The sequence below is a fragment of the Aquila chrysaetos genome, chromosome Z (genome assembly GCF_900496995.4).
Source record: "Aquila chrysaetos chrysaetos chromosome Z, bAquChr1.4, whole genome shotgun sequence".
Taxonomy (NCBI): domain Eukaryota; kingdom Metazoa; phylum Chordata; class Aves; order Accipitriformes; family Accipitridae; genus Aquila; species Aquila chrysaetos.
The window spans coordinates 63,343,608-63,367,700 of record NC_044030.1 but is presented as its reverse complement, the minus strand read 5'-3'; the positions used below and the strand labels follow the sequence as shown (position 1 = coordinate 63,367,700).

Below are 24,093 nucleotides of genomic sequence, written 5' to 3'. Positions count from 1 at the left end.
GTTTTGCATGCTGTTTTAATGTCCTGAGGCTGATGGGCACAGTAATACTCTCCGATCATATTTAGTTAAAGGTAACCCTGAGCTCTGAGACAGGAGGCATTTAGTACTGTTGGTCATGACAGCTTGTGTGGAGGCTATTACTTGTGTCCAGACCTGCTTACATAGCTCAGCAAAAAGCCTGAAGGAAATAGCATAATTTGCATTAAAGTTATGTAAATATCCAAATACAATGTCTCACTAGTCAACCTCTGCACAATTAATTTTCTCAGAATTTCTCCTTAGGCAAACTCTTTACTTGCTGTATGCCAGTTTCTCCCAATTACCCCATGACTTCAAAAGCCTTTCTTCCAGCAGTTAGCAATAGCTGCTGCACCCCTCCCTGGCTGCATCCCTTTCTCCTTCTTTTGGCAGATGCTTAGTCCCCTTCATTCCAGCTTTAATCTCCTACCCAATTTCCTCTGTCTTACTGGAGGAGGGTAAGAAGAACTGTGTGGGGTGGGTCCCCATTGGAGAAAAGGGTGTCTGAGTCACTAGACCTGCCTACCTTCCCAGCAGTTTTAGGATGCTGAGGGATAGGGAGAGGAGGGAGCAGCTGCAGAAGGGCATGCTGTAACCAGCACTGTGAGGCCTGCCACCTGAAGTCAGAGGTTTGGTAGACCTGTGGATCTTGCCTCATAGGTGTTACAGTCAGAAGCAGCCTTGATGAGCCATTAAGAAATACAGACTGGAGACAACTGTCCATTTGAAATCAGAGACAAGTAAGGATCTGAAAAGCTGGAAAAGAGGATGAAAAGCCCTGGCTTTCTATGACACATACAATGTAGGCATGTAGGATTTTTTTCTCCTCATGTTTCTGGTAGGGAAAATCAATACTTATGAAACATTTTTCATGCCAGTAATATGCTAAATTGACAATATCAATGTTGTAAAAATTGGATGAGACCCTGATAAATTTGTGAGGAAAAGGGGAGCTGATAGAGGGTGAACAGCTTGGAGCGTATCCAGATTCTGCATGAATCGTTATTGTCTTTAGCAAATTTTAAAACAGGGGTAGGCTGGCAGGTTATACTGTGGTAGTATTAGAAGTGGAAACTGAAAATCTCATCAGTTTAGTAGAGTGTTATTACTTCCATCCTTAAGCAAACAATAAAAAAGTAGATTTTGCTGGTTTGGACTTTTGTTTTTAAATGGTTACTTATTAGAAAAAAAAATCAAGAACAAGAAAGAAAACAAAGGTACAGCCCCTTACTAATTAATGTAGAGGGAAAGGAACACAGTGAACGGTGAGACAATAAACTTTGAAAAGTACTCACTTCAAAAAGCGATTTTAGCATCTAGTCACTTCCCGCCCAACTATTCTAAGTTGAGGAGGCTTGCGCTCCTAAATTCTCTAGGATATCGCTTTTTCAAAACTATCTGTGTGCTTGAAGATCTCTGCTGTGGTATGATCAGATAGGTGGGACTGTAATATTGACAGACCATGTTTTGATCTTCATTAAGTGTTTTTTCTGTTGGCACCAATATGTTCGGTGGTTAATTTACTCAAAAGTTACGGTCAAGTTTAAAGGGGAACACATCACGATAGCCTAAATGCTCTTTAACCCATTTACAAAATGGAGTGTAATAAAGCAATAATACCTGCTCCATCTGTGAATACAAGGCAATAAACTGCCCCATAGGCATTTATTGCAGTTTATTTACAAGTATAAACAGCTGAAATAAAGGTTATTGTTGGTATGCTACAAGGATTTTTTTTTTCCTTCCATGTTTTTCCAGGCCATTAATTTTTTGAAATAACCTAAATATGTGTGAATTCTGCCTATGCTTCATTGGTTTATTCTCAAAAATATGTCAGTGGGCATATTTTGTGCTCTGACTTATTAAAGATTCCATATGCTATTGTAATACTTTATTTATTTTGAGGCTATAATGGAGAGTTTAATTCTGAACCAATTTAAAAAAAAAACAAACATTCTACTGTCTTTGATTTTACTGTGGTGGTTTTGCCTTCATTAGTGAAATGGGAAGTTTTGACTGTTTGACAGGGTAATTGTTGGTCTTGGCATGTTGTAGCAGAGATTTGTCAGATATGTTAAACTTGATGAGTTTAAATATAAACTATTGGTTTTGTGAAGGTTTGAGTAAATATCTTAGCAGTTCTCTGCTTTTAATTGATTCGGTAAACTCATTTGTAGTGCAATTAAATGACTGTATAGTAGATGAGGTGTATCAGGCTTTTGGGAATGGGTAGGAATATACAAGAAGTTAAACAAGCTGTGAATCAGTAAACATGTAGGATGCTGGCCAAGTCATTAATGGTTTCACAAGCTGTCTATCTGACTTTTTTCAGCCAGCCAAAACTTTTCTTTTCATACTTCCCAAATTTTAAACTTACACTGCAATCACAGCGACATTTTTTCCATATTCCAGCTTGCAAGAGGTAGCAGGTAGTAATAGTCCATCTCTTCAAGTTGGCATCAGCCTGGTTTCCTGAACCAGCTCAACAAAATGAAGATTACATTTGATTTCAGGGAAGCAAGTGATGTTCATTCAGCTGCTCTTCACTAATGTATACCTGTATCTGCTTAAAGCAAATACATGGTACCACTTTTGTGCCAGACTGGAATGCTTTTACTTCTACAAAGATGGTAATGTCAATATGTACATGACATACTGGCTAACAGTGTTGCTTGATAAATTTAAAATTCTGAGGCAGTGTTGGCTTGAGCAGCTGCTGCCCCTAACCTGTGAATACTCACTCCTGTCCCTTCTCCACTTGATTGACAGTACTTGCTCATGTGTAGTTGCATTGGAAATGGGACTAAGAAAGTCACCCAGCTGCAGTCAGTCAGGTTAATCATCAGCCTGGTAGCCACCAGTTCAGAAGTGGAAGGGGATAGGGGGAAGTGTGGCTTTGTAGTTTCACTTCAGTAGCACCAGCTCTGAATGGACTTGCCCTGGCTTCACCTGGGATACAGTTAATTTTCTTTCTAGTAGCTAGTATAGTGTTGTGTTTTGGATTTAGTGTGAGAAAAATGTTGGTAACACACTGATGTTTTCAGTTGTATTTAGTCTAACATCAAGGATTTTTCAGCTGCTCATGCCCAGCCAGCAAGAAGGCCGGAGGGGCACAAGAAGCTGGGAGGGGACACAGCCAGGGAAGCTGACCCGAACTGTCCAAAGGGGTATTCCATGCCATGTGACATCATGTCCAGTATATAAACTGGGGGGGGTTGACCTGGGGGGGTCGATGCTGGTGAACTAACTGGGCATCAATCAGCGAGTGGCAAGCAATTGCATTGTGCATCCCTTGTTTTGTATATTCCGATCCTACTATTATTATTGTTGTTGTTGTCATTTTATTATTTTATTATTATTGTCATTATTATTTTCTTCCTTTCTGTCCTCTTAAACTGTTCTTATCTCAACCCACAAGTTTTACCTTTTTTTCCCCAAGTGTCTCCCCCATCCCACTGAAGGCTGGTGGGGAGGGGAAGTGAGCAAGTGGCTACATGGTACTTAGTTGCTGGGGTTAAACCAGGACAGGACTACAGGTCTAATAAGCTGTATTCTTTTCCTTCTTTTCTGTTTAGCCCTGTGGGTGACTGGTCTATGCAGAGTAAAAGGCTTTGATTCCATGAAGCCCATAGCTTTAAAGAACAATTTAGAAAGTAGAGGCTGGCAATTTCTATGCTAGGGATCTTATATTCATCATTCATTGTGGACTTACTCAAAATGATGAACTTCGAACTCATGAACTTCATTCCCCTCGAGTGAGCCTCCCTTCTCAGTACAGCACAGGCCAAGTGCCTTATCTTTCTTCTGTAGCTAATATATGTGTGGGGATCTAATATTGGCAGCTAATGCAGTTGTCTCAGTGGTAGACAAAGGTTGTTACCATGTTGAAGGTCTTGAATTCTGTCCTTCCTGTATGTGCAGCATGCTACAAACGGGTGAGGAGCTCAGTTTCTCACGTGTTTCTTTTGCAAATACAGAACACTTTACCCATAGGAAATCTGGACAGCAGCTTCATCATTTTGCATCAATGTTTACTAGTTGCCGTAAAAATAGAAGGCACTGCTACTGTTAGGTATGCAGAGGAGGTTTTATTAGTCAAAATTTGTGACATACTGGAACAACTAGGACTAGTAGCAGCTCTGAGAGAAGTATCACAGCCATTGTGTTGTTTTCTTCAGATTACCTGCTTCTCGTTTGCTTCTATGCAGACTAGGATAAATCTGAAATATTGCTGAGAGGAGGCTGTGCGTGTTGTCCCATGGCTCAGAAGACCCACACCGCACTGGATGTTCATGTTAGGAGTGCTGCAGTGCTTTAGGCAGTATTTTCCCCCGCCCCCAAATAAATCTGACCTGCTCATGGGCATTGCCTATCTAGGAGGTGGTACAGGGCTGCTTGTAAATTCTATCTTAAATAACTATCTGTACACTTAACCATATTGCTGTAACATGAATTACAGCCTCACAAGTAGCTCCTCTTCACTGGAGGCAACACCAGACATAATTCCAGGGTAGTAGAGAATTTAACATTCTTTTCTCAGGAAATTGCTTGTGAAAATGAAACATAGCTCCTAGTGAGCAGCTGTAAATTTTAAGCAGAAAGTACAATACCTGTTTCCACAAGGAGTTCAAGGTCCTTTGACAAATTAGAGAATCGGGTCAAAGCAAGTAACACAGCTACATTAGCCTCAAGCACTGAATGTAGACTAGATTTTAAAATGGCTCTAAAAGTTGAAGTTACTGAAGAGCTGAAGCCTTTAAGTAATTTAGAGAAAAAACAGGAATGTTGGTTGTAAAATTGGAGGGATAGACTGCATAATATATAGGTAGGAGCAATTCAGGAACCCAGTTAAATATTTCAGCAGTTTTTGGTCACCTTAATACACGTGCAGAGTGTTTTGTATTTGTGCCTAGCTAAAGGTATTTTAGAGATACTTTTTCAAGCTGAGATTTGTGTTGGAAGTGGAGTAAGGTAATGTTTGGGGCAATGCCAAAGTTCATGAATTTTCTTACTTCTCTTGAAAAGTAAACTTTTCTTGATATGTTGAAATGCAGCATCAATAAAATACAGAGCACTTGTGTACCTGTTGAGATCCCTACAGTGAAATCAGAGGATGTTTTGGAAATCTCTTGTTGCCATGTTATGAAAACAGAAAGGTGGGAAGTAGGAAAGCAAATTCTTCATTTGAAACCATAGGAGGCTGCAACAATGCTACTCTGATTATGGCTTTGCAGGCAGAATAGGGCATACCACTGTCACTGAACAGATCAACAGGGCAATCGGATGGTCTGGATGTTCTTAATACGTTGCTTTTGTGTTAAAGGAATCCTCAAATTTACAATTGTCTTTATAACATACTGAAAATCATGAGCAGCATTTAGTAGTCAAGGACAAGAAACCAGGAGTGAGATACTGTGCTCTCTCTTAAAAGCACATACAAAACAAAGATAAACTTCCATCTAAGTGCTCCAGCTGTAGCATTCTGAAAAATAAAGAATAGAGAAGGGAAGGTGGGCCTGTGGGGAGAGAAAACAAGGTGCAAGTTCAATGCCAGGATTAGGAGAATGTAGCAAGACAACAGCTCTGAGGAGAGTGAATGGAAACTAGAAGGCCATCACAATCTACGTAATAAGTTGTTATACAATAACAGAAGCGTAGCTCAAGGGTGGCAAATCAGGGTTCAAAATTACCCAAGACAAAGTTGTTATATGCTAGAACTTACTGTGGCTGTTCCCATCATTTTGCCTCAAAGTTCACAGTTGTGTCTCAGCAGATGTGTACCCAAGCTTTCCATTTAGATTAAGTTGAAGCCCCATTTATGTGCAAAACCGTGGAAGACTTCCTGTTTATTTCCCCCCCCCTTTTTTTTTTTAATGTCCAGGCAATTTATACATCTTTATTTAACTGTTTCTCTTTGGGAAGATGTAGTTTTCTATTTATCATTTTATTGACATTTGAGCAAATTCTAATACTCTCTGTTGAACTGTGGGAGCTGAGAACACCAGTGTCACAGGCAGTCCTGGGCACAGCTGTTGCAGTGTGCTTAGTTTAGTGTACTGGTAGGCTGTGGAAATGGCATCACTGCTGTGAATTGGGAGCATCCTGGAGGAAGACAGGAGGTCTTCTGCAGGAATAACATGCTGCTGGCTAGGGCATAGTTTTCTTTGTAAAGCATAAATGCTGTTTGCTGGGGTTACTGTGATCAGAGGACATGAATGAGTGACGTTAGACTTTTTTATGTGTTGAAGATCATTTAAAAGCACTTTATATAGCATAAACAGTGTATATGTGTGTGAAGGTGAGAGAGGCAGTCGCGTTGCAGTTGTCTCCTGAGTCTGGTACACTTGAACTAAACAGCTTTTTTTCTGAGGAGTTGTAGATAACTGAATGCTAGTGGAAAGTTATACAATTACCTGCCTGTGACTGTAAGACTGGAGAATGCAATTTAGACAGCTGAGGAAACGTAGCCACCATGTCCCAGATATTTACTGGACTAGATAGTCCTTAGAACTTACTGGTTATTCATCTTTAAATATGGTAGTTATGACCCTACAGATCCACATGATCTGTAGAGGGGATTTATTAATGTGCTATAATAATATGCCCTGGTTACTATCTGTCTTTCAAGCGTTCACCTTGGCACACTGTCCAAATTAAATCTCTGAGAAAGATCTGCATGCCAAGTCCTCAGGCAATCCTCAGTTCATTCATACAATTTTTAAAAAATTGTTCTTTTTTTTTTTTTTTTTAAGGATTGCAGCTTCAGGCACCCGAAGGTCTCGCTTTTCTAGGTGCCAAGAGTGCACAAGGGGACTGAAATAGGGAAAAGACGAAATTAAAGGAGATTAAGAAGCTAAGACTGACTAACAGGAGATAGCAAAAAAAAGAGAGGGAAAACCAGAATGTAAGGGAAAAATAAAACAAAGGAAAATGGTTGTAATGAAGGGGTGGAGAGAGAGAGAAGTGAGCATGAGGAGAGCAGTAGGAAGAGGTGCAGGAGGACAAAAGGCATGAAGCCAGCGGAGAGGAGTACTGGAGCTGACTAACTCTGTCTTTATTCCAGCTTGGGAGGGGCAGAAGAGAGGGAGACTTGGTAGGAGGCACGAAGGGTGGGGTTTGTCTTGGGTTTTGCCCAAGGTGGTTTTCCCCTGCTTTCATAATGGTGTAGTATAACCTCTTTTACATGCCCTGTACTAAGGCAAGAACAAGGGATTAATGAAAGCTTTGGAATCAGTAAGAGAAACTGTCTTGTCTAGAAAAAGTTTTCCTCCACAAAGGAAAGCCGAAACATGTTGATTTTTTCAGTGCCTGTAACTTTGGTAGCTGTGGGAAGATTTTCACAGAAATAGTAAGGCAAGAATTGCTTTTTGTGTTTAAATAAATAATTGTATGCTGATAATTGGACCTCATGGGAACAACAAATTGAATTTAAAAACCACATAATTGTGTCCCATTTTCCCCTCCCCCTATTTTCTCCTTTTAGTCCTTTCTTTCCATAAACACTCACTAGTGTGGTAATTATATACTGGAGATGCTATAAGCATTAAATGGTACAAAGTAGATTTCAAGGAAGGCAAACATTTTCAGGATTTGCCTCGAGGGATATTGAAAAATGCAGCAGTAATGTCCTGTGTCAGTGTTTCACAGCAGGGCGATTCCTTCTCCTGAGCCTTGAAAGAAAGAAGGCTTGTCCACGTGAGGTTTTCTTTCACTTTGCTTCCCTCACTGCTTTGACCTTATCTAACCAAGCTTACAGGATATTTTGTACCCAGTATCCCAGTGGAAATTATGCATGTCAAAGTATATCTTAATCCCATGTTACCATGCAGATAATGCAGTGATCTTTGTTTTGGATTACCTACTGGTGATCATACCCCTGATATGAATCAATGCTGATGTCAGGGACTGAACAAGAACAGAAAATTTTGCACCTGGCAATGAGGGAGCCAACCCATCGAGCAACTTCAGAGCAACCTTCGTGAGAAACCTGTGACATGTTTTTAAATCCCTTGGATAAAGTCTGAGTCATAATTATCTGACAGCACACTTTCAGAATAAGCATTTGTCGGAATGATTTATAACACTGTGCCATAGCTGGATTTTGTGTATAATCCTTTGTTGATGGAAACGCCCCAAATCTGCCTGAGCTGAGAGTATTTGCTGTGTCTGGGGGGCAGGGGGGCGGGTCAGCATTTGCTGTATCTGTTGTTTGCTTTGGGGGGTGGGGGAGTTGTTTTAAGTTTGTGTACTAATTTGTGTTGACTGAGACTCATCCTGGTTACGAAACAAAATGAGGTTTGTAGCCATCCTCTAATGTGAAAGGCAGGCTAACTACTTTAAACCCAAGTATTTTATATAATACATATGCAGTTTTTTAAAAATATATTAATTTGTAAAAAGAGTATTTTAAAATACCTTTTTAATAGTTACTCAGACTTTTTCTCTCTCACTTGAACTTCCTCAGTGCGGTTTATTTTGTGAGACACAAAGAAACCAGACAAAGATTTGCCATGAAGAAAATTAATAAGCAGAACCTCATCCTCCGAAACCAGATACAACAGGCCTTTGTCGAGCGTGATATCCTGACATTTGCAGAAAATCCATTTGTTGTCAGCATGTATTGCTCATTTGAAACAAGACGACATTTATGCATGGTCATGGAATATGTAGAAGGTAAAAATGTTTATTCTGTTTTACAGAGGAAGATGTGTTTTCTTACACCAAGAAAGAAGAATAACCCATGTAGTACTTGCATTAGAAAGGCCTCCGGTGTGTCCTCTGTACTCTGGCAAATACAGATTTAGTATCTAAATCCAATGGTCATTTTCCCAGTCATTATCTCCCAGTGAGAGTTTGTAAAACACTTGTGCTTCAGCTATAATGGGAAATAACTGCTCTTTGAATAAGTTCCTCATAGACTGTAATTATAAGTGTCCTGGCATTCAAAGTTCATGTGGAAATGCTGTTTGCTTTTCTGGAGTTCAGATTTTCTTTAGCGCATGTTGGGGTATTTGTAATATTTGTAATAGTTATTTTTACAAAGAAAGAAGGAAGAGGAATCAATTTGAAAAGGTGCTGATGCTGAAGGAGAACAGTGGACAGAGGCAGTGCAAGATGAGATACCCAGGCTGTGGTTGTGTGGGCTTTTTCGTTTTGATATCTGTGCCCCCCCCCCCCCCCCTTTTTTTTTTTTTTTTTTTGGAAGTAGCAGCACGGACTTTATTGGTTTCCAGCTGAACCCTTGTATTACTTGCTCCCAGCTTCACACTGTGTTTCCAGTACAGTTGTTGGTGTGGTTACCTGTTCAGTTGAATCATCTGACTGGAAAATAAACGTTTATGACTACAGTTTGTGTCTCTTTCTGCAGCATATATGGATTATACTGAGACACCTCAGAATTTATAGCGTCATCTGGAACATTTGTCCTGTTTTCACAGGTGGAGACTGTGCTACTTTGATGAAGAATATGGGTCCCTTACCTGTAGACATGGCAAGGATGTACTTTGCAGAGACTGTTCTGGCCTTGGAATACCTTCATAATTATGGAATTGTACACAGGGATTTGAAACCAGACAAGTATGTATATAGAATATAACCAAAAGAGGACTTTGAAATGGTTAGATAAAACATGAAAGGTGTAAACTTGCTTTGAATGTTTTTGAAATTATTTTTTTAATGAATGTTATATAGATTCACAATTTCTGCACAATATTTGAATTTTCTTTACCTGCAGTTACAGAAAATGTGTTTTTTCCAAAAGAGGTCTTTAAAATTTTCTATCTTTAGGATGGAAGAGGCTATTAGAGTAGCTAAAAAAAAAAAAAAAAAAAAAAGTACTTACTCTTCTGGCTGAAATGAAGGGAAATGCATTTTGGTCATTACGGAAAAGGTCTTTCAAAGTATGCTTAAAACACTGTTTAATACGAAGTATCATCAACTTGCAGATATTTGCATATATGAAGACAAGATTGACCAGATTTGGAAATCTTTCCTGTTACATGTTTTGGGTTTGTTTTTTTCAATATTTAGAAATACAATATTGTTCCTGTACATGTAAATAACATTACAGCAAGTAGCTGCAGTAAAAAGTATGGCAGTTGCAGCTCCATTAATCTTCTTTCCTGTTTCACATTTTAAATCAAAAAACAAACAAACACCGCCCCCCCCCCCCCAACCAAACAGAATTGCAGTCATGTCTGTTGAATGACAATACCTTCATAGCACAATACCTCAGGCCAGTGTAGTATTAGTTACTAACTTAATACCAGAGGTTTTTGTCAAATTAATGACCTAGCTTGTTACAGACAGAAAATGCTCACCTCACTTCAAAAGCAACATTTATTCTATTCTTGGTCTTTCAGATGATGACTGTTTCTTTTTCTTCAAAGCATCTAGCATTCAGCTCTCAACAGTTCTATGGTTCTATAAGATGTTGTATTACTGCATATAAAACGTTTGTTTACATCTGATAATAATAGTAACATGTAAGACTCAGATTTTTAACCTGTTTATTTTGTACCTGGTGAAATTACTTTTTAAGTTGTCTTTATATTTTTTTGCAGTGCTAATGAAACATTTTCCTCCAAGTATAATAATGATAAGCACATAATGTTGAATTATATCACAGTAACTTCAGATCATTCTAATTTTCAGTTTATTGGTAACATCCATGGGCCATATAAAACTTACAGACTTTGGCCTGTCAAAGGTGGGGCTAATGAGTTTGACGACCAATCTCTATGAGGGTCACATTGAGAAGGATGCCAGAGAATTCCTTGACAAACAAGTAAGACACAGCCTTTTTCATTTCTACATTGAGTGTTCAAATGAAGTGAAGTTTTGCCAGCAGAATGTACCGTAATACTATATAAACTGTTGTTACTTCTGCATTGATGTTTGAATTGCATATGTCAGTTACTTTTACTGATGCCCTGCAGATTATTCTAGGCTTCTTTCTTTCTACATTAGGATCTATTAGTAAGATGAACAACCTAATTGTGTGCAAGTGAATCTGTGAGAGAGACAAATGGAAAACTGTTTTTATAAGGAATTCAGAAGTCTCAGCAGAGTACTTGTGGAGCTCATGATGCATTGTACAACCAAGGGTGCTAAAATCCTTGCTATGGCCCATTTCCCTTTAAGCATGCCTCATTACCATTGCTCACAATCTGTTCACTGTAAAAGTTACTTAAGATAAAACCATCACAACTTTCCTGTAAAAATAAGGATATATTTAAGTTAAGGAAGGTATTTGCCATAATGGACTCCCATGTATGAAACGCAAACTGTCCTTTGCATGACAGATATGCAAATGTTGATTATGTTGCCTGTAAATGTAGCTTAGTCGTTCTAAAAACATTAGCTGTTACGCAAGCATTTTTCCATGTTTCCATATTATTTTACACTTCAAGAATTATAAATGAGGTGACATAGCCCAATTAGACTTGTTTTACCATCATGCTTCTTTTCTTTCTTTTAGGTCTGTGGTACACCGGAATACATAGCTCCTGAAGTGATACTGAGACAGGGTTATGGAAAACCAGTGGACTGGTGGGCTATGGGAATTATCCTTTATGAATTTCTTGTTGGGTGTGTGCCATTCTTTGGAGATACACCAGAAGAGCTGTTTGGACAAGTAATCAGTGGTGAGGATCATCACAAAACCCCCCAGATTTCTTAGCTTGCTGTGAAACATTTCAGTTTCGGTTAATAGTAAAAATATTTAGAAGTTTACTGATAGACTAGGTTTTCAAACCAGTTTTGCTCAAAAACCCACCATTATTCTAATATTGTAATAGACAATTTGCTGTCAAAGCAATAGGAATAAATTTGGATTAAAAACTGTATACTGTTGCTAAGTACAGAAATGTAGTAAGGTAGAGCACAGTGGTTAAGCTGCACTGTTTGAAAAAAGCAGTGTTGGTAGAAAACTAGTACCACTACAGCACAGCAATTTCAGTCTTTATTAAAGAAATTATACCAGAGAAGAAACGGTTAAAATAAATTTGCATAAATGGGAAAATGCCTCATGGCACAATAAAGAAATTAACAAAGTTGTAATAAAACCCTAAAACAAATGTCTCCCGAATAATAAATAATGAGAAAGAGAAGGAAACAAATTCAATTCACAGATTGTTAATGATTTCATTGGTGATTGTTGTAGTGTAATGTTATTTCTGTAGCAGCTGTTGTTCTTCCATTTAAAATTCAATAACCTTTTAGATCTTAACCTGCAAGCTGACCCTAAGTATTGTTATGTGGCTTGTGGCAAAACTGAATGATAATTAAACAGAATTGTTTACTATCCTACCTGCTGTTTCCATAAATTACCCAGATGCATACATGTAGAGGGCCTCTATTTATGCCAAAAGTTTAACAGAATGGCACCTCTGTTACTGAGTATTTCCCAGTCTGTTTTACGGTCTGCTTAAAAGTTCTAGTACCTAAGACAAAAAAACCCAAACCCAAGCATACAAAAAACCCAACAGAAACAAAATTAACCGCACCTCTGGTTCTTTATTATCTGAGAATACAACAAATCCCCTCTTGTACTTAAGGAGACACTCTGTCATCATCTTGCTTTCCTCCATCTCTGAAGCTGAAAGCCAGACTTGTTTGTAAACTTTAATGAAATGGATTTGTGAGTTGCCTCTAGTATGTGACCTCTTTGTACAACATCCTAGCTGTTCATGCATTTATAACCATGTTGTTTTCTGATGTGATATGCTGAGGCCTGAGTGGCAAGGAGAATCAACTGTTTAATTAACACAAGCAGCAAATGCTGGCTTTGTTCTGGATGCCTCATGGCTGCAATGCATATTCATGCTTTATTTTCCAAATTAGATTTAAACTGCAGTGGAAGCTGTAGGCAGGCAAACATGGAAATAACTCATGTTTTTATTGCATTTCCAGACACATGCACATGTGTTTTAATCTTTATGCTCTCTGGGAGAAGGGGAGGGAATAGTCTAAAATTAATGACAAAATTTGCACTTTAGACTTTATTTTGCATGTGGCATTAATTTTACGTTTTGTAAAACAAATTGTCATGGGTTACAATCTAGCTGATACTTACATAAATAACTTTATCTGTTTGAATGTGTCCATTTATCTTCCAGAAATTATCGGTAGAAGTGTATGTTTGTAAACCTGATCTATTCCCACTCACTCTCCAAGTCTGTTTGTCAGCTTAGTTTCTTGGTTTGATGTTGACTTGTCAGTTTCTTTTTTAATTTAAATATCCTAACTTAGTGAAATCATTACTGCTATCACTATCTGCAGGAGAACTCTTTTGTTGGCTAAGTTTCCTGTGCTGAAATATATGCTGCCCTTGTATTCAACTGTAAAAACCATGTTAAAGAACCCAAACTATAGTCTAGACTTTTACTCCAGTTTCTGTGGGTGAAATCTGCATCTACTTGGAAATCTACTTTAAAATCTTGCTCCCTCATTTTACCTCCCTCCTTCTTCATTGTAGGTTGCCTTTTCTGCCCCCAAGTTGTGCGAGTACAATTGTGGGAGGCCTCAGTGTACTAAGTTAGATGGCTAAAATGATTGGGGTTAAAAATAATGCTCCAGAAACAGGATACATTTCATGCCTGTTTATTCCAGTAGCTTTCCTTAAACTCTGAAATACAAAGATTAAACTTGTGTGTAGCTTCTGATGGTTATTTCTCTAGTGATGATCAGTTCGAAGGAAGAGTCTGGATCATATAGTGATGACAAAATCCTTAACAGCCTTCTGTATTTCCTGAGCTCTTAGCATTGTTTCTCTGACACCAAAATCCTTGTACCTCCCAAGAAACTTCTGCAGAGTTTTGTCTAAATATTACATTTGTGGAGGCAGGTTCAGCTAAAGATCAGACAAAACTTGCTGTGTAAGCTGTTATAAAGTTAATGTGCATACTGAAACTGGCACAGTTTTCCATTGTTTAATTTAAATGAAAGTTTGGTGGAATTTTTATTCAGCCTTACCTGAATACTGCAGGGTTTACTGTCTTGATTACATCATTTAGGTCCAACTTGCTATGAAGTGCAAAAAGCCTTAGTAGTATAGGAGTCAGTAGAGCGAGGTGGTTTTCCTCTGAAGTATGAGACACTTGGAAGAAAGCTCCATTGGTGTATATCTCTCCAGAGCAGAGTCCGATACCTCGGCCCTTAGTCATGGGATTAATGACTTCAGTTAGTCTACTAATATTAGGGAAAGATTGCAGATGTGACCAGTGACTGCTGGGTCAGGTCAGCTGTGTCCATCTTAACAGCAGTTTCCATGAACATAACTAAAATTTAAACCATGATTTTGGGGGAGCAGGGAGAAGGGACAGAATCTAAATTGTGCTAATATTTTGCAATAGTTTTCCATGAGCCAAGCATTCCTGTATTCTGTCGTTAAACACTTTTGGGTTAAAGGATACTTCCAAGGAAAATGGGAACATAACAATATGCTTATGGAGTCTGTATGTAGAGAGTATAAAAATAGGAAGTAATTGGTATGCAACAGAGAGCAACTTGAAAAAGTTGCCTTTACTCTGACTTTACTGTTAGCTCACTACAAGAGCTTTCACGCAGTTTCTGCTGAACACTGGGATCAGACTTCAGTAATAACAAACAACTTTCTGTTTTGCTAGATGAAATCAACTGGCCTGAAAAGGATGAAGCACCGCCGCCAGATGCTCAGGATCTGATTACCCTGCTGCTCAGGCAGAATCCTTTGGAAAGACTGGGAACAGGTTAGAAGGCACTATTTTAAATCAGTAGTGTGCTAGAAATAGCTTCTAGATTCTGCATTGGGAGCTTTTGTTCACGTATTTGTTTTGCCTGGGAAACATCTGTCAGGGCAAGTAGCATGACAACATGCTATTATAGCAGAGGGTATTTTATAGATTCAGACCAGTAATATGAGCTTAACAAAATAATGACTGTCCTTTTTTCAGAGTTTACATGTGGGCATTCACATTTACTCTTCTCTTAATTTGATGAATAAACCAGAAATTTCTCAAAGACCCAGTTAGCCACTGGATGGGGTTCCTTCGTGAATACAGTGTTAAGTAACTAAACACAGAAACAGAGAAGGGGAATCAATACACAACTGATGCTTCTGTTTTCAGAAGTGTCTTAGCCTAGCAAATTAGTTCCTCCAGGCATTAGGGTGGGTGATGAGTACTCGAACTAAATATTCAGAAATGACTGTCTGAGCTTGTGTTGTGAAAGGTCTTGTCATTCTCATTCAGCAAGCACTACTACCTTGCATGAAAAAGAATAAAACCAAAAGTGTGAATGTTAAAGAAGTAAATGGATATCTGTAAGAACACAAGCTGCCAGCTTATGCCACTGTGGTCATTCCATTTCAAGAGAAGAACCTGGCATGTGGTATTAGGAGCAGTGAGCCTGTGTAGGCTAATGAAAGCACTGTGCATTTATGTAATAGTGTCTATTTGTTAGTTGATGGAGCCAGATTTATTTGGGAATTGGGTGAGAGACAGTAATGAAGAATATTGCACATGATTTTTAAGGTGTTAACGTATGGGAACCCTAGTCACTGTCTGCCATCCCGCTGGACAAAGCACTATGTAAACACAGCAAAAAAGGCCTCCTACATAAAAGAGCTCAAACATAAAGGTATAGTTTTATTTATAGTGGACAGTGTATGCCATGAATATAAATACATTGAGGATGCTAAAGAAACCAAGTGGCAGGTTGAGTCAGCATTAGAGTACTTGGAAAATTGCTGGCAAAACTGAGTCCAGTGATCAGATTGTGCTGCATATTTTTAGAGTTAATGTAAAAAGGAGCTTTAGGAATCAGTTCACAACTGGCCTTGTCACAGCCAGTCAGGGGGAACGTGAGTATAACCCAGACCCAAAGTACTATTGACGTGGTCCCAAAAGACAGGTCTTCCTTTGGGACATGATGACGTGACTGAGATGAGTGAACTGTGTGTTCCTTGCTCCCTGAGCGTCTGAGATCTGTGTGAACAGCCCTTAGACTTCTCTCTAGCTGATGGTCTGGAGTATGTGGCATCCAGCAAAGTTTGTTGTTTGTTCTCCCTTGCCCTGTGTTGAACAAGTTAAGAGTGAGGGAGGTGTCATGCCCCAGTCAGCTTCTCCACTTGCTGCCTGCTTCATCTGCAAAGGGCACCACTGCCAAAGGCAAAACAGAAGAGCTACAATTAGTTCCATTCCCTTGTTTTACGTATACTCCTTTCAGACATTGTTGTTTCATTGCCAGCATACTTTTTCCTGGTAAACACAGTGTTAATTCAAGACCGTCACCTTGTGAGAGGCTGGATCAGAAGTAGATTGCAAATTCTGCCTCTTTTGCTACAGCTGGTTGAGAAAGTAAATTGACTAGAATGAGGCTGGCTTAACTACTGTAATGGTCAGTGCCACCACATGGAGCATCTGTGCAGCTCATTTACAGGCTGATTTGACTTGTCCATGGTGTCTCAAGATCTGGCAGTCTGAAGAAGGAAGTTGGACAGCCATTTATTTGAGCACAGGGGGGTGTTTAGAAACTGCAACAAAGTTGGGGGTTTTTTAAGTGTCAGAAGCAACTCATAGGAACTGAGGCTGCAATGTGACAGGTCCCACAGGGGCACTGGAAAATAACAGTTTATCTCAGGCTCCACCATGCATTTCAAATGACAGCCCTGTCTGTTTAATACATATTAGCTAGTTGTGTAACACTCCATGAAAATTGTAATTGTGTATTTGCTCAGGAGACCTGAGTGGCATAGTCAAGTTGAAAGAAGAGAGATAGATACTATACTTGTTTTGAAGAAGGAAAATGATAGAAAGAAGACCTCTTTGGGTTTGAAGTGTCTGATACCAATCAAGAATTACACAATTCTGATGTAATATCCCATTACTGTGCTCAGAGAAATGTTCACTCCTTGGCTAGTGACTTACAATGAGATGTGATTTTGGGAAGATTTGGCTTTTATGAATTTTTCCCTGGTGCAGTCAGAAAAGCAAAGAACCCAACATAGAAATCTTGACACTCAGAGACCAATCCTGGATACTTCACACTTCTTCTATGGCTCTCTCCTGACTTGGCCTTGACATAGGGAAGTTTGTGCTGTATCCATGTGGTAGGTTGACCCTGGCTGACCACCAGGTGCCCACCAAGCTGCTCTATCACTCCCCCTCCTTAGCTGGACAGGGGAGAGAAGATACAATGAAAGGCTTGTGGGTCAAGATGAGGAGAGATCACTCAGCAATTACCATCACGGGCAAAACAGACTCAACTCAGGGAAATGAATTTAATTTTTTGCCAATTAACAATGGAGTAGGATAATGAGAAATAAGAACAAATCTAAAAACACCTTCCCCCCACCCTTCCCTTCTTCTCGGGCTTAATTTTACTCCTGATTTTCTCTACCTCCTCCCCACCAGCAGCACAGGGGGATGGGGAATAGGGGTTGTGGTCAGTTCATCACACAGTGTCTCTGCTGCTCCTTCCTCCTCAGGGGGAGGACTCCTCACTCTTCCCCTGCTCCAGTGTGGGGTCCCTCCCACGGGAGACAGTCCTTCAGGCACAGACTGCTCCAGCGTGGGTTCCCCACAGGGTCACAAGTCCTGCCAGAAAACCTGCTCCATGGGCTCCTCTCTCCACAGGGCCGCAGGTCCTGCCAGGAGCCTGCTCCAGCATGGGCTTCCCACGGGGTTGCAGCCTCCTTCGGGCACCCACCTGCTCTGGCGTGGGGTCCTCCATGGGCTGCAGGTGGATATCTGCTCCACCATGGACCTCCATGGGCTGCAGGGGGACAACCTGCCTCACCACGGTCTTCCCCACGGGCCGCAGGGGAATCTGCTCTGGCGCCTGGAGCACCTCCTCCCCCTCCTTCTTCACTGACCTTGGTGTCTGCAGGGTTGTTTTCTTTCACATATTCTCACTCCTCTCTCCAGCTGCTGTTGTGCAGCATTTTTTTTACCCTTTTGTAAACATGTTATCACAGAGGCGCTACCAACGTCACTGATGGCCTTAGCCTTGGCCAGCAATGGGTCTATCTTGGAGCTGACTGGCATTGGATTTATCAGACGTGGGGGGAAGCTTCTGGCGTCTTCTCACAGAAGCCACCCCTGCAGCCCCTGCTGCTACCAAAACCATACAGTGTAAACCCACTACAATCAAGTTGGCAGTAACTCTTGCTGCTGCAGGTTACCTGTTCAGTTTTTAGAATTAGATTTATGTTTACTAACATCCTCGCCCACCTTCCTAGGACAAAAATTCCAGTATTTCATTGTGTTCTTATAGTTGTTTCTTAACTTGAAACTAGTGTAATTGTTCTACACACATTATAAAAAGTAGGCAGTAATCGATAAGATAAATGGTAAGGTACTTCATACAGAATTGTGTATTACTGCCATAAAACACCAAAAGGAGCTCCTGGACAGTAATGGTATTTACACTGAGCAACTACTAAGAATCATTCTTCCTTACTTTCTAACTTGTACTTACTTATCTAGTGCACATTTTTGACTATTATTACTACATCTGATGCATTCTGACTAATGTGTAGGTGACAGATAATAATTAGTATATCTAGAAAAATCGGAATGTTGAAAGAGGGGGAAGATGATAATGCAATGCCGCCACTGTTAAAGAAATGGCAACAACGAAACAGGGACAGGGAATTGCTCTGACAGGTTTAGGAGATTCTAGTGGAAATGGGTAGTAGATGTTCCTGCCCAGAGGGATGACTACGCCTTTCCATGATAATTTGCATTTTTTTGGCCGGGGTTTACTTGAGTTAATGTCAGAGGATTTGGTATGATCGCTCAGTGTTTTTCTCTGGCTCCCCCAGGTGGTGCATATGAAGTAAAGCAGCATCAGTTCTTCAGGAGCCTTGACTGGAACAGCCTGCTGAGGCAGAAAGCAGAATTTATTCCACAATTGGAGTCTGAAGATGACACAAGTTATTTTGACAGTAGGTGTTTGATGGTATTAAAAAAATGTGATGAATGCCTTGTTTAAATAATTACTGCCTTTGACTTTTGCTTACTGCTTTGAACATCTCCTTTATCAGAACCACTGGCAGCTTGCACATTCCCTGGTAGTTTGACATTTCAGCAGAAATAATCTTAAGATTAAAATTACACTTTTAGTTAATTTTAATGCTTGGTACCCATTCTTCCTGATAAATTCAAATAGTTTATTTCCCTTGACTGTAGCTCGTTCTGAGAAATATCACCATATGGAAACTGAGGAAGAAGATGATACCAATGATGAAGACTTTAATTTGGAGATAAGACAGTTTTCCTCATGTTCACACAGATTTTCAAAAGTAAGTAAAAATTGCTGTAATATTAGTATGTATTGTGTACATAAACATTTTGCTATTTTTATAGAGTTTGGAAATATTAGATATGGAAGACATGTATAGGGGATTGTTTCTTCAACAAATGTTAACTGAAATTGAGTAAGAATTAACTGTATTCCATTAAATCAAAACATGGGAAGAGTCTGTAGGAAAGTAATTTCTTGAATCCTCAAGAAGGTAATAGAAAATTGTATAAATTGGTTGGTATTTTCTGTAGACAATTCATGATAGAATAACAGAAAATATATGGAAACTGTTCTGTTAAATGCTAACGCACGTTTCTTACATTGGTTTCCTTGTACATAGTTTGCATGTTGCTCCAGTTGTGTCCTAGGTATCTTGCAGGTGATGGCATAACAAAGATTACACTACTAGCCTATAGTAGCTATTAATTAAATGACATTAGACTGAAGGGAAAAAGCAAAGTCATGGTTAGCATGTGATTTGATCAAGGAGAGAAGTGGATTTGAGAGAGTTATTTGAATGCTGTGAATTGAAGGTAAAGCTGACTGTCCAAAGGGTAGTGTACTTGAGTAGTTGAGAGCTAATTAATGCTGGACAAAGGACACTAGTAGGAGCAGAGTAGACACGCTCAGGAAATAACTGTGGAGGGTAAATTGGCAGGAACTAATGGAAGTGGAATGCCTAATGAGCATGCTTTTAGTCTTAACATAGCATCCAGCAGTGATTTTCAAAAGCTTTCTGTTTAAGTTTCTTTAACCTACTTTAGGAACTGTTTAAAAAGGCATTTGGAAACTCTATGTTTCTCTTGTTTGTCCTGGGTTATGCTTTAAGGAATTGGTGGATCTTATGCTGGTTCTGCAGTATCACGTACATATTGTACCTGTGATAGCATGGAAGAGCAGAGACAGGAATCATGGATGTAGTTATTCTATGTAAACTCCTTGTTTTGACTTGGAGGTACGTTTCAAATTCAGATACTGGTAAATGACGTGGTCTCTTTGGGGGTAACTTGAACAAGAGGCAATGAGCACAAACTGATACACAGGAAGTTCTGTCTGAAAACAAGGAAACACTTTTTCACTCTGAGGGTGATCGAGCACTGACACAGGCTATCCAGAGGGGTTGTGGAGTCTCAGTCCTTGGAGGCTGTCAAAAGCCAACTGGATGTGATCCTGACCAAGCAACTCTAGGTGACCCTGCTGGAGCAGAGGGGTTGGACAACATGACCTGCAGAGGTCCCTTCCAACCTTCTTCTGCGATTCTGTGAGCTTCTGTCCGTTTGAAAGCTCTGTACCACAGGAGTAGTTTGGTTTGTTAATGTTACACCATTGCATCTCTACCTGTGCGTCTCAGGCTGTAGAATATAGAACTGACAGTTTCTGTGTACTGTTTGTCAGCTAAGGAAACAACAGACTTCTAATGATCAGAGTTTATTTTTTCTAAATCCTTTAGCCAAGTAATTTATTTTTAACTTCAGAGTTAATTCAGATTAATTTTTCTGCTTTCCACACCTGACTGGTAGATACTAAGTCAGTATCTTAGGGTTAGGGCTTTTTTAGCCTGATTGGCTTTATGGTTGTGATTTAATCCAAGATGTCCATATCCTGTGACCTAGAAACCCCAAGGCTGTGGGTTTTGTTTGTACTCTCTTGGTTCACACAGTGAAAGTGGGAGAAAGCTGATGAATTCGTAATGAGAAGAGATGTTATTCATGACCCTGTGTGTGACAAGCCAAGAAAGCAAAATAGGAAAGCATTTTAAGAACACAAACTCTTGGAAATTTAAAAAAAGCTCGAGAAGTTTGAAGTTTGCACTCTGAAATACTGTATAAGCATTTAGAACATGCAGAGTACAACCCAAGATGTGTTTTCCTGCATGTCTTTTTATATCATATATGTCTAGTGATAAGTTGGGTTTTTTTGTGGGTTTTGTTTTGTCTGTAATAGGTTTTTAGTAGCATAGATCGAATCACTCAAACGCAAGGTGAAGAAAAGGAAGATGCAGGAGACAAACCAAAAACTGTAACACTGCCTTCTGTGGAATCTTTAAGCTGGAGTTCAGAATATTCTGAAATGTAAGTAGAAGGAGGTGCTGGAAGTGGTCCACATCCTGCTTGTCAGGTAGCAGGCCTCCTCCTCTCAGTTACTGCATGAGAGTTTGCTTATTTTTAATGCAGACAACAAATATCTGCATCCATCTCCTCTGACGCTGAGAGTAACAGGCAGCGACACAGTTCTGGTTTGCTTCCGAAGTTGGCCATATCAGCCGAAGGAGAACAGGATAATTCCACCGGCTTAGTGGGACCTCGGGATGAACAGGAAAAGCCTGCATTTGTGAGCGAGGAAGTAGTGCAAGATGAACCTGAAGTAACCACTCCAGCAAGTACGATCAGCAGCTCCACGCTATCAGGTAATTCAGTGGGTCTCTTGGCTGATGACATTAGAAAAAGTTGTGGACTTCCTTTCTTTAGCAGTAGCATTCATGGATTTAGAAGTCCTGTATTTCAGAACTGCTTTAAAAAAAAGCCATTCTAAGAGGGGTCTGGTTTGGGCTCAGGCTCAAGCTAATAAAAATCTTGTGAAGATACGTATGGGAAAGCTTCAATGTTTTTGGAAATGCCAACATCTGATGTTGCCCCACTGACTCTGGAGGGCTGCTAGGCAAGTGAATAGGACCCCAACTTGACCGTAGAGCCTTTGCAAGATTCTTCTTGTGGAGAAAAGGAGTCTTAGATCCCTTGAGCGCTTAAAGCACTATTTTTGTATCTTCCCTGACTGAATTTGGTGATCTTTTGATTGATCATCCTGGAGTCATTCCAGCTGATCTGTATTGCTGTTTTCTACCACTCTGTGCTGCACCATTGTGTGTTTTTTAGTTAAGACATCTCAATGATGTGTGCGTTTCACAGTTGGCAGGGTTTTCTTTGACTTGTGGAAGTCACTTTTGTCATTAGGAATCTAGGAGGGAGTGTTGTAAACCATTCCCTACTTAAATAATTTATTTCCTTTATGCATCCCTCACCTAGCTCAAGTATTTGCATGTGTTTCAGTAGGATCCAGGGCCCTAGCATCTTGCTGGTTTTGTACTTTGAGGAGAGTCTTGTATAACTGTTGAAAGACCTGATACTTAACACAGCTCTAGGCCTTTATCAGTCTCATGATTGTCCATATATAGGTTCCAGTTACCTTCTCTATGCATTTACCTATCTTCAGCTTATTTCTCTTTTGGACCCCACTGAGTTTTCTCAAGATACCCCTTTATCCCATACCCCTAATTTCCCTTGTAGTCCACATTTTCCTTCCCCTTCCTCCTCTCGATCTCTGGGAAAATAAATTTCCTCAGGCTCATCCAGCTGTACAACCATTGCCATCTCCTTCCCCTGTCTGAAACCTTGACTCTGCTGTATCCCAAGTCTTGCTCACTCCCCCAGCCCTGTGTTATGGTGTTGGCATTAGCACAGCTGTTACAATGATAACTCAAAGCATCTGATCCTCTTCTGTCACTTATCAATTACACTTAGGAGTAACTTCATTTTTCTCTGGTCCATTAGCAACAGGATATTCAGTGACCTTAAAGGAATACTAGGAATTATTGCTATGTCTTTAAATAAGTGACCTACCCTTGGTGCTTGTTTCATAAGGTCATACAAATTTCCTGTGACATCTTTGAAATTTTTGAAGAAATCCTGTGCATGTTGTTCATGTGACACAAGGCCTTTATGGGTTTTTAAAATTGTTTGAAACATTGTTGTCCTTCCTTCATTCAGTATTGTGGAAGTTCATTACCTGTCATAGACTAAGACCAATGTCATTGCAATACTGAGTTTAGTGGTGCCAGATATCTTTCTCCTGTGTGGTGGAAAACCACCCAAAGAATAAAAGCAAAAGGTAATAATAAAAAATAAAATTATACTTCATGTTTTAATGATTTTGGAAGAGTTGTTAAGCTGATAGCAACTTATGTAGGATTGGAGGCTTTCATTTACTTTAGGAGGAGTTCACATGAAAAATAAATGTATGCAGGCTTACTTCAACCTTGTCTCTTATTTAGTTTAGTCAGTGACTACAAAAACCTGTTGCTTCAGTTCAATCTATTAACATTTATGCATTCTGTAAGTCTGGAAGAATTACTCAGATTTATGTAGTGTTCTTTTATGAACTTGTTAACAGAAAGAAAAATTCCTGTCTCACAATTGTACTGTTTTCCCTCCCTAACCCCCAGTTTCCCCTCAATGTGTTTATCCATTCTTCTTTGTACAGTTGGCAGTTTTTCAGAGCACTTAGATCAGATAAATGGAAGAAGTGAGAGTGTGGACAGTACAGATAACTCCTCAAAGCCACCCAGTGAAGTTGCATCTCACATGGCTCGTCAGCGGTTAGAAAGCACAGAGAAAAGGAAGATCTCTGGAAAAGTCACAAAGTCCCTTTCTGCAAGTGCTTTGTCCCTCATGATCCCAGGAGGTAGAGATAAATCTTTTTGTTTGAAATGTCATGATTTATGCATGCTTGATGGTTTATGTCATAAATGCAAGATTTTGGAGAGTCCAGAATGGATTCTGCATCACACTTTTTTGTTTCTCTTGTTGTTTACATGTGTTACTAGGTGGTGCAATCTCATCAGTGACTTACAGTGGTCACATTACAGCTGAGGGACCTTCTCTGACAGGCAAAATGTAGCTTAGTAGTGACTACTTTGTGTTTGACCATGCGTATGCCTGGCAGGATGCCAGCTTCAGTCCTTGGCCTATCCTACAGTAGGAGTGTAGCTTAAATTTTAAGTATCTCAGTATG

At 39.7% G+C, this 24,093-nt stretch overlaps 1 protein-coding gene across 15 annotated transcripts in view; it reads left to right on the top strand.

Annotated features, from left to right (window-relative positions):
• Positions 1–24,093, top strand: part of MAST4 (microtubule associated serine/threonine kinase family member 4) — a 313,563-nt gene that overhangs the window by 274,792 nt on the left and 14,678 nt on the right. For 11 of the 15 annotated variants that reach the window (XM_030004198.2, XM_030004197.2, XM_041120869.1 and 8 more), the window contains 10 exons: positions 8,483–8,691; positions 9,456–9,594; positions 10,672–10,804; positions 11,498–11,663; positions 14,646–14,747; positions 18,824–18,946; positions 19,191–19,303; positions 21,250–21,377; positions 21,480–21,712; positions 23,563–23,763. In XM_030004198.2, coding sequence (XP_029860058.1) covers positions 8,483–8,691; positions 9,456–9,594; positions 10,672–10,804; positions 11,498–11,663; positions 14,646–14,747; positions 18,824–18,946; positions 19,191–19,303; positions 21,250–21,377; positions 21,480–21,712; positions 23,563–23,763 — 1,547 coding nt within the window. The remainder of the gene's footprint in view (positions 1–8,482; positions 8,692–9,455; positions 9,595–10,671; positions 10,805–11,497; positions 11,664–14,645; positions 14,748–18,823; positions 18,947–19,190; positions 19,304–21,249; positions 21,378–21,479; positions 21,713–23,562; positions 23,764–24,093) is intronic. The other 4 variants (XM_041120871.1, XM_030004201.2, XM_041120872.1 and 1 more) reach the window with 1 other exon arrangement.